At 50.0% G+C, this 15,462-nt stretch overlaps 1 protein-coding gene across 1 annotated transcript in view; it reads left to right on the forward strand.

The window, feature by feature from the left end:
* Cfap99 (cilia and flagella associated protein 99) overlaps positions 1–15,462 on the forward strand; it is a 45,154-nt gene that overhangs the window by 12,895 nt on the left and 16,797 nt on the right. Inside the window, exons 3-10 of the mRNA XM_036200458.1 lie at positions 4,334–4,478; positions 5,467–5,561; positions 8,761–8,873; positions 10,279–10,456; positions 13,196–13,276; positions 13,482–13,556; positions 14,956–15,027; positions 15,248–15,336. Coding sequence (XP_036056351.1) covers positions 4,334–4,478; positions 5,467–5,561; positions 8,761–8,873; positions 10,279–10,456; positions 13,196–13,276; positions 13,482–13,556; positions 14,956–15,027; positions 15,248–15,336 — 848 coding nt within the window. The remainder of the gene's footprint in view (positions 1–4,333; positions 4,479–5,466; positions 5,562–8,760; positions 8,874–10,278; positions 10,457–13,195; positions 13,277–13,481; positions 13,557–14,955; positions 15,028–15,247; positions 15,337–15,462) is intronic.

Consider the following 15,462-nt stretch of genomic DNA (forward strand, 5'->3'; position numbering starts at 1 on the left):
CATCATTCTCTTGGACTCCAAAAACTGTGAGGAACTTTGAAGAGGAGGTGTGATGGTTAACCTTCATCATCAACCTGACTGGATTTGGAATCAGCTGGGAAACAGAGCTCTAACGCCTCTAGGTATCTGGACTAAAGGCAGATAGATCAAGGAGGGTAAGAGGGTAAACAGAAAGGCACTTGGGATATCAGGCAGAAGATTAAGTGCTGGGATAGGGGGGGGTCAGTCTCAGGAGGCCAATGGCAGAGCCCTTAGCGTGAGCAAATGCTGGACTCCAAGTGAGGAGGCCAAGCAGACAGCCAGGGGGAGGGTTCTGGAGCGTAGGGAGAGGTTCAGGCTGGTGAGAGGACATTTTAGGGCCAGCATATTCTCAGTCTGAAGTTGGACCAGGTCACTGGGGTACTTGTGGATAATGGAGACCCAAGCCCAAGGTGTTCATGTACGGTAAGGTTGAGAAGCCAAGAAGAATTGCAGCAGAGCTGAGAACCATGGTGGCCAGTGTGGGAGCCCACAGAGGTTTCCTAGTGAGATCTGAGCTTGCTTTACTAGCAAGACTGCCTAAGAGGATGATTGGACCAGAGGCCTGGGTACCAGGTGTTTGGAAGGGTCTTACGCTTGGCTGTATCTAGCAAGGGGGAGGTCTTTTGTCCTGTCCTCTGGCATTATTATAAAAAGCCCTTTGGAATAGAGTTCTGGGCCAGTGGATAAGAATCCAGGCCCTCCCAAGGCTTTCCTGTGTTTCTATCTGTTTCTCTCCCCTCTGCCCTTCTGTCTAAATCTCTTATTCCTCCCTCCTCAGGAGTACCCTGGGGGAAAAGGTGGGCGAGGTCCCCCACAGGCCAGCAGATATATTTTAGCCAGATGTGTTCCAAAAGGAACCTGGGACTCCACCTAGAACCCTATGTTGAGAGTCTTGGGAAGGGTGAAGGAGTAGGGGGCAGCCCGGTTCCTCCAGGGCTGTCCCTGCAGGGGACCCCTCCTGGCATGGCTGCCACTGTCCATACAACAGGCACATCTTAGTGGCTGTAGGTTTTAGGGAAGAAGAAGTAAGGCATGTCCCTTTACACATTCTGTTTTTCCTGCTAGTGTTTTATTAACAAGCTGGCTCAAGAATGCCTTTCCAGGCTCTTCCTAGTGCTGGGAAGCAAGGACAGGGCCAGAAATGACACAGGAACACCAAGTCATGACTTGGCATGTGTCCTGGGCCCTGCAGGCTCTTCTATCTACCCTCTCATTCCTTCAACATAAAAATAATTGAGTCGGACGGCGGTGGCTCACGCCTTTACTCCTCGCACTTGGGAGGCTGAGGCAGGCTGATCTCTGTGAATTCAAGGACATCTTTGTCTACATAGTGAGTTTCAGGACAGACAGAGCAACACAAAGAAACCCTGTCTTGAAGAAAGAAAAAAAAATCAAACTAGGGCTGGCAAGATGGCTCAGTGGGTGAAGGTGCTTATGGTGTCAAACCTGATGACCTGAGTTTGATACCTGGGACACACTTGGTGGAAGAAGAGAACCATTTCCTAAGTTGTCTTCTGACCTCCACATGCATGCCATGTCGTGTATGCCCACACACAGGTGTACATGCACACATATACATGCACACACAAAATAATTATTGCATGTAATTTAAAGACTCAAAGCATTGAGATAGCAGTGTTCACTCGTGTGCATGTGTGGCTCCGGTGGAGTGCATTTAATAGTTCCTCTCTAGTGCTGCAAAAAAATCAGTAAAAGAGACACTTTTCGGGGTTGGGGGATTTAGCTCAGTGGTAGAGCGCTTGCCTAGTAAGCGCAAAGCCCTGGGTTCGATCCTCAGCTCCACATTAAAAAAAGAAAAAAAAAAAAAAAAAGAGATACTTTTCTTAAATGGACACTGTGGAAACTCTGTGTGTGTGTGTGTGTGTGTGTGTGTGTGTGTGTGTGTGTGTGTGTGTGTGTTTTGTTTTATTGTTTTTGAGACAGGGTTTCTTTGACTATCCTGGAATTCACTCTGTAGACCAGGCTATCCTCGAATTCAGAGATCCATCTGCTTCCGTCTCCCAAGTGCTAGGATTAAAGGTGTGCACTACCTCCGCCTGGCTGCTCTGAGGTTTTTTGATGCAGCCTTTCTGGAAAGTACTTTGACAGAGGCAGGTTCTGTTAAAAGGGTTGGCCAGCTGGGGAAAGCTGTTACTAATTTTGAAGTTGTTAGAAAAGTGTGGGTGCAGAGGAGCGGAGAGGAGTGGCAGATATGCATTCTATGGCCACCAAAGTCATAGCCCATGGTTTCACTGTGGGTTGTGCTATTTTGTCATCCCCTTGTAAATCTTAACATGGCATCATTTTAATAGCTGCATCATACTGGTCTGCAGGATGGAGCAATGGTGTCTGACCCATTGGTCACCTGCTGTTGGACCCTTGTTCCTGTTTTCATTGATGCCCAGACCCCTTCCCCTGATGTGTGCACATGAACATTTTCTGTGTTCAGGAAGGCTTCCTTAATTCCCAGCAGCACACTTACTCTGTTAAAGGGTCATGAAAATAAAGCTCCTGAAACCTATTTTCCAAATTGCTTTCTGGAAAGGCTCAGCAGCCAGTGTCCCACCAAGTTTCTCGGTGCTGTGCTGGCACCAGCAGATATCTTCATTTTCCTTCTCCATCGAAACTTAATTACTTTTCAGACCTTAATTTGAAAACATTAATTACCTTTTAAAACAATTAACATATGTCACACACGGGTCATATTATCGTTTGGGTCTGAATTGTCCCCCAAAGGCTCCTGTGTTGAAGGTCTTGCTCCCAGTGCAGTGTTCAAAGGTGGAGCAATTGGGGAGTAATTGGATCCTAAGAGCTCTGAATTTGTCAACGGACAGCTTCACTGATGAAATCATAGTGTGATAGCATTATTCAGAGCTGGTGGGAACTGGGTGAGAACCTGAGGAAGCATGTCACAAAAAGGGTGCCTTGGAAGGATATATCCTGTGCCCACCCCAGCCCCCTCTGCTTCCTGCCGCCATGAGATGATGAAGAGCTTCCCTCTGATCTGCCATATCTCTATTTTATTATGGGCCAGAAAGCAATGGGGCCAGCTACCTGTGGACCATGGCCTCTGAGACCATGAGCCAAATTATTTTTTTTCTACCTGTAAACTTTTTTCTTAAGTGTATTTACTTTCATTGTATGTGCATTGGTGCTTTGTCTGCAGGTATGTCTGTGTGAGAATGTCGGGTCTTGGAGTTACAGACAGTTGTGAGCTGCATGTGGTTGCTGGGATTTGAACTCTGGTTCCTGGGAAGAGCAGTCAATGCCCTGAACTGCTAAGCCATTCCTCTAGCCCCCTGTAAACTGTTTTTGTCAGATTTTTTTTTAATCACAGTGATAGAAAGTCTTGACACTGGTCACAAAACCAAACTGTTTGAAAAGGTGAGTGAGAAAAGTCAGCCCTGCCTCTCCCTGCCTGACCAGCTCCCTCTCCAGAGGGACAGAATTTAGAAATTTAGAGTCAGTATCTCTAGCTATCTATCTGTCTGTCTGTCTGTCTATCTATCTATCTATCTATCTATCTATCTCTCAATCTCTCACTCTCTCTCTCAGTCCCTCCCCCCTCAAGACAGGGTCCCCCTAAATAGCCCTGGCTGACCTGGAACTGAAGTAGACTAGATGGCCTTGAACTCAGCCTGGATTAGAGGTATGCTCCACCATGCCTGGCTAAGGGAACAGAATCCTTACCACTACCTAGCAGCTCCCATCTGCTTTTTATTCTGGACAGGCTCTCACAGATTTCCCTTGGTCATGCAGCAATCTTTTGGATGTTTCATTTCTCCATTTGAAAGCCTTTGTATGAATTCATTTTTAAGTTATTTGTGGTAAAATGCACATGACATAAATTTTGACCATTTTAACTACTTTCAAGGGGCACAAAGCACACTCACAGGACTGTGTAGCTACCCGTCACTTCCATCCATCTCCATAACCCTCTGGTCTTCCTGACCTGAAACTCTGTCCCCAGAAACACCAGCTGCCTGGCTCCCCGTCCCCTCCCCAGACACTTGCTGGCCATTCTTCTTCTATCTCTATGGCTTCGCCTGTCCTCGTATAGACGAATATTTGCCTAATGCTTGTCCTTCTGTGGTTTTATTGTCTCACTGTCTTCCATGTTTATTTTGTCTTTGCACCACTTTATCCTGACTCACCCTGGGGGTCTTGCCTTTCCAGTCTCTGTGGTCATTGCCCACTGCTCTAGGAGAACTGAGCTAACTGGCCTCTCTTCAGCCATATGGGAATGTCTATCCCCTACCTTTGTCCTTGATCTCCTGGTCCTCGAGAGCTCTCCCCCGGCTCTCTTTTCCAGGCTCTGAGCCCCCAGAAGCTTGCCTTTGTTTTGGAGGTTCTGTCCGGCTGCCTTGAATACCAGAAGTTACTGACCATCGTGGTGGACGCCTTCTATGTACGGGATGGTCGGCTCTGCCTGTGGGCTGACTACAGCCTCTTTGAGGGTGCGTATATCCACTATCCACATGTCCGTGAGGCCCACTCCAGACAGGGATTAGAGAGGAAGCTAGAACAGAGCCTTGGCAGGTTGACTTGAGAGAGGCCAACAAGCAGACAGGCTTCAGGACACAGAAGGCAGCTCCTGCTTCTTCTGCCTTAGCTCTCTTTGTCTCAGTTGATTCGCAGGTGTCTGTAAGTCTGTGGCCCAGGCTAGATATAGTTTATCATTTCTACATTTTTTCATGGATTTTGAGAACATACATGCAGCCTCTGGACCCCCAGCCACTTGTCTGGAAGAGAATGCCCCTGAGGGAAGGTTGGACCAAATAACATACCTCTTATAGTCTGTTTGTGTCCCTAGCCCTGACACCTGTGGAGAGAATAGGCATATACTAGTCTGGATCATCCAGGGAGAGATTAAATATGAGAGCCAACTCTGAGAACACAGAACATGGTAACTATTGTGGCCACTGGCTGGTGCTACCATAGAGCAGAGAGGGGTCTAGCCCTAGGAGCTGCTGTTGGTCTTGATGCTGGCCCAGGAGGTAGAGAGGTATGGGCTACAGCATACTGGTAGGCTGAGACAGGTGACTGGCACCAGGTGCAAAGCTGGGCCTGACCCTCACTGCCCGGCTCAGAGGCAGAACCAGCAGCCTCATCAGAGGAGCCTCCATCCCCAAAGGCTCGGAGTGACTCAGCTCACAAAATCGACAAAACCAAAGATGATATCACTTTTGCCCAGAGAAATCCTGGGATTTCTGAGAATTGACCAAATGCAGTGTGATGTGTGTGGAAACTAAAAGCCCCAAGTGGCTAGTTCTACAGTCACCGAGCATGAAGTAGCAGTTACCATATGGGCCTGTCCTTATGTGCCCTGACAGGACAAGGTGCCTGCAAGACTCTCAGCAGCTGCAGAGTTCTCCCAAGGTTACACCCAGAGCCCCTCTGCAGGGCAGCTGGCCATTCCTCATACCATGCTCTCTCTCTTCTCAGTGATCTGCTACCTGGCCATGTTCCAGCTGGATGAGCTCGGCTTCCAGCTCTTCTGCAACATCATCAAGTCCCAGCCTGTGGACAAGACTTGCAAGGTGAGATCCCCTGCCCCCACCACAGGACCATGATTGAGGCTACCAATCAGGAGGGACCAGAACCAGGGCCAGATATGCATCTGATCAGCCCCACTTTTCATCCTTTAGCTAGAGTAACTGGCAGGTTCGTCTTTTCTCTGCTTAATACCACCTGATACCCCTGGATAGGACAATGTTTTCTGTCTCAGGGAGGTCTGGCTATTTGGTTGGTTTATAAAGGACAGGATTTCCTACCTGCACAAACCCCATGATGGATAAGCAATTAGAATTATCTTACGCAAGGGTGTCATTTTTGTGACAAAAGAAGTTAAAATTGATGGCACCTTCTGAGTGATGCTTTGGGACGGCCCTGGCCAATTCTACACTCAGCATGACCTGTACTTGGCTCAGCCTTTTGCTGCCTTATGTTAGAATCCATAATGACTATTGAGCAAACATCCACCTTGCCTCCTACACTGGGTCCCACAGTGCTGACTCAACAGATGCTTGGGGTGCAGATCACATGCTACTCCCAGGATATGCACAGTGCCCCCAGGCCAGTACCTGGTCTCTGACCAGCCTAGGGAGCTCTGGAGACTCATGACAACAGCCAGCCCACAAAACCCACATGGGAGACAGGCCTTGTGGCCTGTAATCCCAACAGCTTGGGAGGCTGAGATAGGAGGGCTAGCCTGAGTCCCTGTCTCATAGTTAAAAGAGAGAGAGGACAGAGAGAAAGAAAGAAAAGACTAAGGCTAAAGCTCAGCTTTAGAATACTTCCTTAGCTTATTTGGGGTCCAAAGGGGGGAAAAAAAACAAAACAACTCCAGGGACCTGTAGACAGATTTTAAACGGACCAAAGCTGCAGAGGTCGAATGGTGACCAGCACAAGGCCTTCCCTTGTCCACTTCATACTCCATGCCCCATTGGGTGATTCTGGTCCCATTAGGGTCCCTCTGCCTGCCTCAGAGCTCTAGAAAGAGGCCAGGAAAAGATGGAATCTAGCTGTTGACAACAGGGTGGCCTGTCTTAGCTGCTGCTGCCGCTGTGGTCAGGGGTGACATGGCTATAAAGCATCCCGGGCCCAGGTTCCTCAGAAGGCAGTTTTCATTTGTAGCCTCCCCAGGGGAGGCTGCCCATTGCTCCAAGACCACAGGTAGAAGAGGTAGATTTCCTAGCACCTGGGAGCCTCATACTCATGCACTAAGAACCTTCCAGATGGTCAAAGGCTAGTTTTTCTTATAGCCTGGCTAGTCTGGAATCCAATATATAGACCAGGCTGGCCTTAAATTCACAGAGATTCTCCTGCCTCTGCCTCCCAATTGCTGGCATTGAAGATATATGCCACAATGCCCGCCAATGATCCATTTTTATTATTTTTAATTGTATGTATGTGTCACCACTGTGTAATCTGTGCACGTCAGTGCCCTCAGAGTCCAGAGGAGAGCATTGGAGCCCCTGGAGTTGGAGTTACGGGCAGCTGTAAGCCACCTGACTTGGGTGCTGGGAACTGAACTCTGGTCTTTTGTAAGAGCAGTACATGCGGGCTGGAGAGATGGCTCAGAGGTTAAGAGCACCAACTGCTCTTCCAGAGGTCCTGAGTTCAATTCCCATATGGTGGCTCATAACCATCTGTAATGAGATCTGGCACCCTCTTCTGTGTACATAAGAAATAAATAAACAAATCTTAAAAAAAAAAAAAAGGAGCTCTTCTGTGTACATAATAAATAAATAAATCTTTTTTTAAAAAGGAGCTCTTCTGTGTACATAATAAATAAATAAATCTTTTTTAAAAAAGGAGCTCTTCTGTGTACATAATAAATAAATAAATAGATAGATAGATAAATAAATAAATAAACCTTTTAAAAATAAAGAGCAGTACATGCTCTTAACTAGTGAGCCATCTCTCTAGCCCGCTCCCCAAATCAGAGGGCTTTCTTAGACCCACAGGGAGCCCCATCCCCCACTCTAGCAGGGTCTCTAATAGCACTGTCCTGCCACATCCCAGTGAGAACGGTGGCCTTGACCCTGCTGAGATGCTGGTATGAGGGTGTGGGGAGGGATGGGAGAATGGAAAAAAAGTGATAGGATGCACCCCAGTGGGACTGGGCAAGGAAGTGAGGACCCCAGAGTCCCGCCACAGGGGCCAGCTTCCTGTTCAGGTGTCAAGACTGACAGCTGAGAGATTAGGAAGTGGCTGATAGGACACTGGCCATGGGCAAGGGCTGAGGAGGTGAGAGGCCACAGAGGTAAGTGATGAAAGTGGACAGGTGGCCAAGTGGGGAACTGTAGAAAGCTCTGGAACCTTGGTTCTCAACCTTCCTAATGCTGTGACCCTTTATTTTCATTGCTACTTCGTAACTGTAGTTTTGCTACTGTTGCGAGGTGTAATGTAAATAACTGATATGCAGGATAGTCTTAGGCAACCTCTGTGAAAGGGTCATTCGACCCCACCCCCAAAGGGGGCATGACCCACAGGTTGAGAAACGCTGCTCTAGAGGGTGGCCTCTGTTTGGAATAGGGTTTCAGGCCACAAGGAAGCTAGAGGCTGGTGAGGGTGGAGTTGATGAGGACAGCAGTCACACTGGGAGGCAACAGCGACCAGAGGCCCTGAATGGTCATAGCCTTGTTCACCATTGTCCTCTCAGCTGGCCACGCACTTCCAGGGTCGCCTCCCAAGTACATTTCCTGCTCCCAAGTACCAGCTGTGTGTCTTGTGTCCCTGCAGAGCTCTCCTGGGCGCTGACATGTGGTCCCTGGGTCCTGCAATCAGGACAGTGAGTGGCATAAATGTAGCCCATTGGCGGTCCCTTCTGATTGGGTTTGGAGACTGCCTCAATCTCAGGGCTGAGATCAGACACCCGCTGTGAATGGTTGACTGACAACCCACCTTCCCAGGTCCGAGGGCTTTCCCAGCCCTCCCCCCTGCAATGCTATAGTGGCAAGGGTACAGGACACAGAAATGGCACGATTACACTCCCAGAATTAGAGCCCACTGGATGGGTCAGGGTGAGTGGCAGGCAATCCTCCAGGTGTCGCTGCAGCATCTTACCCAGGAGTGGAACAAGGGGCCTTCCTGGCCTAGAAGCTGGATGGATGCCCTCTGCAGTAGGTGTGACAACTGAATGTCACAGCCTGTTCTGCCCCTGTACTGAGCGCTGGGGCATCAGTGGGTGGTGGTTGAGCCACAGCTGAGCTGCTGAGGGGCTTTCTACCTCAGTTCCTCAGGTTCTTCTTTAACCCCTTGAACCTGTGCTCATGGATCAAGGATGAGTGGAGCCTCATCTACGAAACGACCCACGTGAAGGAGAACTGGATAGACCCTCTGATGAGGTGGGTCAGCCGGGGCAGGGCACCGGGGCTCAGAAAATCCAGGTGCCTCGGGAGCGGAGCTCCTCCTTTCCTCCCTGCTCCTGGAAGCTCTATGAGAGGCCAAATCCTGTTCCAGGTTAGGATGAGAGGCCCAAGATGCAATGACTGGGGCAGGGATGGCAAGATGCAATGTGGATCTCCTAGACTCCTCCCCTCTGAGAGGGCTGGGAGAGCATCGGGTCTTCCTGGGGACAGGCAGACAGGCTGGACCCAAGCAGACTGCTTATGTGTTAGATGTGTGTCAAAGGCTTTGGCCCCGTAATGGGGTTCCTCCGAGCTTCTCTTTTGCCAAGGAGAGCTCTGCTGCCCAACTGATTCCCACTGTCAACTGTTAGGACAAACTTCAAAATCTGAGGGGAGGCCGGGCGGTGGTGGCGCACACCTTTAATCCCAGCACTTGGGAGGCAAGAACAGGCGGATGGATCTCTGTGAGTTCAAGGCCAGCCTGGAGTACAGATCGAGATCCAGGAGAGGCGCAAAGCTAGGCAGAGAAACCCTGTCTTGAAAAAACAAAACAAAAACAAACAAACAAACAAACAAACAAAAACCTAAGGGGACAGCTGTGTGCTGTTTCCACACTCACCTCAGGCTTCCCAGCCCTCTTTGGGACCAGCCTCAGCACACGCCTACAGCTGCTTCCCCACACCTCCCCTGAAGCAGGAGGTCCAGTCCAGGTGTGGCCTTAGGAGAGTCCTCTGCTGTTAGCCCTCACAGCAGCCTCACTTCCTCTTTCAAGCCATGCATCCACCCTTGATGAGCCCTGCAGGTGGTAACACCAAGCAGGATGGTGATGATGGCGTAGGTCCACTCAAGGTATGGAGAGCCAAAGGGGAATTCCTAGACCTCTGGATCCTTCTGAAGCCCCTGCTCCACAGGACCCTGAGGCTGAGCTCAAGGACAGTTGGATGTCCCATAGGAGGATATGGCCCTTACCCCACCCAGTACCCACAGTTCCCTCCACCTGTTGTCAATAGTGCTTCTCCAGAATATTCCTTTCCTATTGCCAGCTTGTTTTCCCTGTTCCCAGCTACCTCCATCAGTGCCATATGCACTGCTCGTATTAGCTTCCTACCAGTTCCTGCTTGTCCTTAGGGAGCTCCACATCCCCACAGTGGGGGTGTTTCAGCCTCCCAGCTCCTCTATCCCGTACCTCAGTTTCCTCATCTGTACAAAGGGAAACTTAATGCATGTGCTGGAAGGTGTGACTAAACTGCACTTACAAGTTAGTGAGGAAATGTCACCTGTTCGTCATGACCTCACCCTGAGGGACAACCACGCACTGAGGGTCCTTCACATCCCAAGGGCCAGCTTCTTGGTGACCTGTTTAGGATGTGACTCTAGGGCCTTCTCCACTTTTGCCTTCAAGATGGCAGCCAGAGGTCCAGGAGCTAATCAACCAGCTGGAGGGGGTGCCAACCGATCAAACTCTTCCTTTGAAGACCAAGGCCAAGGTCACGGAGCCCAGGGAATTCAACCTGACTGTCCCGAAGCCCCGAGCCATTACAATGCCTGAGCCTGTACCAACTGTGGCCAAGACAAAACCTGTGAGTTAGGCATTTGTGGTGGACACAGGTCTGCACCATCAGGATGTTCAGGCTGGGAGACTGGTCTGTGGGGGTCATTGGGCAGCTGGGCTCCTCCAGGGTCAAGAGTATACTGGGCCATCCAGGAGCATTCAGTGACCCACAATGCACCCACATACTCCCACACACCCTTACACACCCATACAGAGAGAGAAGTAGGCTGACCCAGAGCCCACCACATTCTCAACCCAATCAGGAGGTGCTAAGTGATACTATCTGGTCATGGGTTTAGACCTGTCTGGATAATGCTTGGAGTTCACCATTAGCCATGGCACCTACCCTCCCCATTAGATAGTACACTTGAAAGTCACCGTGTATATGCTTTTCAGGCTGGGTCAGGAGTGTCTTCCTGAGCCCCAGAAATGCCTGACCCCTACTCAGGGAAGCTCATGTCTGTCTCCTCTGCTGAGAACCTCTCTTTCTCCTGCCTGTTTCCGATTTATCAGTCAGGATTCCCTGAACTGCACATAACAGGAAATTGTAGCTCAATTGGCAGCTTAGACAATAGACCACTAGTGTTAAAGTAGAAATAGGCTCCAGATACAGTTTCAGCTCTCTTTCTCTGTGACTGCCTCTACACTAGCCTCCTCTGTAAGTGGGTTTCATCTTTAGATTAACTTAATTTCATTTTACTTTAAAAAAAAAATGAATCCATAGCCGGGCGGTGGTGGTGCACGCCTTTGATCCCAGCACTCAGGAGGCAGAGGCAGGCGGATCTCTGTGAGTTTGAGGTCTCTAAAGCGAGTTCCTGGTCTCTAAAGCGAGTTCCAGGAAAGGCACAAAGCTACACAGAAAAACCCTGTCTCGAAAAACAAACAAACAAACAAATAAATAAAAGAATCCATGTCTCGTGTCTACATTGTACAATGTCTAGAACAGGAAAGAATGTATAGAGACAGGAACGATTCAGAAAAGTCTGATTGGTCCAGCTCAGGCCTTGTGCCTGCTTAACCAGGCCACTGGCTTTCTGAGTGCTAAGTCCTGACCAGACTGTGGATTCGCACAAGCACTAGCAGTGGCCTCCTAGGTCAGTCTGGTCCTCCTAGAATGAAAGACCACAGAGGCACGAGAGGGGATGGCACTGGAGGTTCTACATCTCACCCTAGTTCCTCCAGCTTTCAGGTCTCCCTGAAAAATCTCATTCCAGAAGCTTTTCATGAGGCCTCAGCTCTCTGGGTCCCCCACCCAGTTTTCTTCTTCTCGACTCATCTTTTCTCCACAGCATTGGTTACTGTTTTTACAGTTTGTGGATCTGCTTATTGCCTGGCTCTTCATCTGTTTTATTCATACCGTATTTCCAACACAGGTGGTGAAGTCGTGGCTTAGAGAAGGCCTTCACTAAATGCTTGTAGGATGGATAGATAGATGAGGATAGATGGGGCATAGATGAATAAGTGGCTGTACGGGTAGTGGATAGATGATGGGTAATCAGATGGATGGGTGGAAGATAGGTTACTGGGGCTTTGTTGCTAAGCAACTCCACTGTTTCCTCATCTTCAGGATCTCTGATGTTTCTGGTGCCAACTCCTCAAGAATTAATCCTGCTAGCCACCTCTCTTTCTGCTTGGCTGAGGGACAGTTCTGCTCGTCCCCTCGCTCTGACATAGTAGACCTTCCCTGAGCTCATTTCTGTGTTCACAAGCCTGTGTCCATCACCCTCCATGCTCTGACCCATGGCCAGGACTCCCTTTCACCTCCTGAGCTGAGGAGCTATGGGTGCCTGGAGGCACAGATAGTGAGCAAAAATATGCACTAGCCCCAGGCAGTGTCCTTCCATCCCTCCCAAGCTGGACAGCAGCCAGGGGAAGGTCTCGGCGCAGTGGGAGTGGGGTGGGGAAGGAGATGCAATCTTCCTAATATGGACTCAGAGCACGGAGGGTGTTGGATACAGGCTTTGTGGATACAGAACTGAGCTCAGGGAAAATCTATGTCATAGTGAGGGGACAAGCAGAACTGTCCCTCATCCAAGCAGAGCAAACAGAAAGCATGAGGTGACACTCAGTCAGGTGGGTCGGAACCAACACAGCTCCTCCTGCCTGTCAGGAGGAAAGAAGCCAAGGAAACAGGCACTTGGTAGAACTTTTAGAAGCAGGTGGGCAAGACTGGAGATGGCTCTGGGTGTGAAGGACACAGTCACAGAGGAAGGCCTTGGTGAAAAAGAACACCAGGGTCCCCAGTGAGGGTCATCAAGGCTCGGGGAAAGGCAGATGGAGGAAGACCTTTAGGTTTGGATGAGTTGAGTTGGTCATGCCTTTGAAACGTGCAGAGGAGAAGACAAGGATTAGAGGAGAGAGACAGGTTCAGGAGTCTCAGGCTCAAGGGTGACAAGGCTGGTTCCTCACCTGCCCTCTGATGGACACAGCTCCTCCAGGGACATTGAGAGTCTCCTGTGACTGAACTCAGGGGACAGACCAAAGTCTTCTCTAAAGGTCCCTTCGTGGGCAGCTTACTTTTCTGTTTTTGTAAACAATGCGTAAAACTCCTGACCCCTCTACCCACCCTTCTGTCTTAAGAGCTGGCTGCCTCCCCTTGCACACCCTGGCTTCTCACCTGAAACAATGGCATGCCCTCAGTGCTCTGGCCTTACCGCTCCCTCTGTCTATCCCCATCCCATACTGAACTCCAGAGCCCATGCCTGCTGCTGGTCTGACTATCTACACTATGGTTCACTAACCACTCACCCCTCGGCCACTCCACCAGGTCCCTCCGAGCACCTACCAGGAGCCCGTGGAGCAGCAGCTTCTGCAAATGATCAAAAGATACAACCGCCGGAAGGCTGAGGTGGCCACATGGGACCCGTCTCCCTAGACACCCCATTGGGCTGTTAAGAGCAGGGGAAGGGGAGAAGGTTGGGGACCTTAGGCATAGCACATGCATTCTACCGTCACCACCACCACCACCCACCCACACACACACACACACACACACACAATGGCCTGAGGACCCTGGGTTGCAGCTGGGGAAGAACAACATGATGTCATGGCAGGAGCTGCTACTGAAAGCAAACATGGAAGAGCTACAGTGTGCTATGCCCCGGCTGCACAGGGATCCACAAACACAGGTAATGCCCAGCCTCCAAGGCGAGCCCAGTCTTTCGTCTTACGCCGTAAAGTTCTTCCTACTGGGGCTGAGGACGTAGTTCAGTTGGCAGAGTGTTACCTGGCATTCATGAAGCCGTGGCTTTCATCCCTGGCACCACATAAACCAGGTCCAGGTGGTACGTGCCTGTAATCCCAGAACTTGAGAGGTAGAGACAGAGGATCAGCAGTTCAGGTCATCCTTGCCTTACAACCGCATGTGCCACAGCACACTTGTGGAGGTCAAGGGACAGCTGGCAGAAATTGATTCTCTTCTACCATATGGGCCCCAGGGAGGGAACTCAGGACATCAGACTCAGCACTCAGCACCCACTGATCCCTCTCCCCAAACCCATACGGGAAGACAAGAAAGACTGGGGTGTAGTGATGTCCTCCTTTAATGCCAGCACTCAGGAGGCAGAGGCAGTCCACATCTTTTAGTTTTAGTTTGAGCCAGCCTGGTCTACATAGTAAGTTTCAGGCTAGCCATAACCAAATAGTGAGACCCTGCCTTAAAAATAAATTAAAGGGTTGGGGATTTAGCTCAGTGGTAGAGCGCTTGCCTAGCAAGCACAAGGTCCTGGGTTCGGCCCTCAGCTCCGGAAAATAAAATAAATAAATAAATAAATTAATTAATTAAAATAGCCAGGCTGTAGTGGTGCACACCTTTAATCCCAGCACTCAGGAGGCAGAGGCAGGTGGATCTCTATGAGTTCGAGGCCAGCCTGGTCTACAGAGTGAGTTCCAGGACATCCAGAGCTGTTACATTAAAAAAACAAAAAAAAAAAACTTTCTAAAAAATTAATTAATTAATTAATTAATTCAAAGACTAGGGTGATAATAGGCCAATACAAAGATATTCTGTCTTCCAGATAAACTCACTGAAGAGTAGGGCCACACATGATCTAACAGCTGGGTAGTCCCAGGGCTGTGTATTCCAGTCAGCAGCATGCTTGGAGTTGCGATGGCTGCCTTTATGGACTACTATTCCTCCATACTGGCACTTAAGCTCTCCCCAACTTTTATCAAGGGACAGCAAGAGGCATAGGGCAGGCATTCAGTCCAAGTAAAGGGACTAGGGAGGGGATAACAGCCTTGAGGGGTAGTGGAGGAAAAGGATACTGAGTCCTGAGGAAGCCAGCATTCCTATCTGGCGACTGCTATCCTCCGGCCTAGCAGACTCTCCCCCTTCCTTGTTCCTGCCCAGGAGGTCGAGCACCCCAGCAAGGCTTAGAGTGCAGTGGAAGACAGAGTGCCATCCTGAGGGGCCAGGGTAGACATGTGGATGGGTAGCTAGCTAGAGTGAGGACAGAGGGGAGTGGGTGGCCTTTCCAGGGATACTGGGCAGGCACAGATGCCAGACCACCTCTGCCTGATTTACAGGACTTCGAGAAGCAGGAGTGGCATCAATCTGCACCCCAAATACGCAGGACTCCAAATCTGACCTTCTACAAGGTGAGGGCCTCCTGGCCTATCAGGCCTCTTCTTGGGACTTCCTCGCTGCCTGACCCAAGTAAGGCTCTGAGAGTGAGAGCTGGAGGACCCCAGGGCCCCACAGACAGCTTCACCCTTGCAGCAGAAGGTGCCTTGGCAGGGGATGAGTTAGAAGGACTTGATATCTGACAGCAGACACTTGCTTTTGAGACCTACCATCCATTCCCCTCCTCCGCTGCAGCCTAACACCTTTCCGGTCAAACTGAACACAGCTACCATCCTTCGAGAAGGGGCCTTATACCAGCGGCAGGTGGAGAAGGAGCTGCAGAGGTGAGGGGCAGATGACGTTATCTAATTCTTTCCCTTTCCCTTTCAAGGATATTGCCTTCAAGAGAAAAGCCTAGAGTAAGAGCCTGTCATCAGGCTGCTCAGCAAAGAGGAGGGGGAGGCTCTGAA

Source organism: Onychomys torridus, chromosome 10 (assembly GCF_903995425.1).
Source record: "Onychomys torridus chromosome 10, mOncTor1.1, whole genome shotgun sequence".
In the NCBI taxonomy this organism is placed as follows: Eukaryota; Metazoa; Chordata; class Mammalia; order Rodentia; family Cricetidae; genus Onychomys; species Onychomys torridus.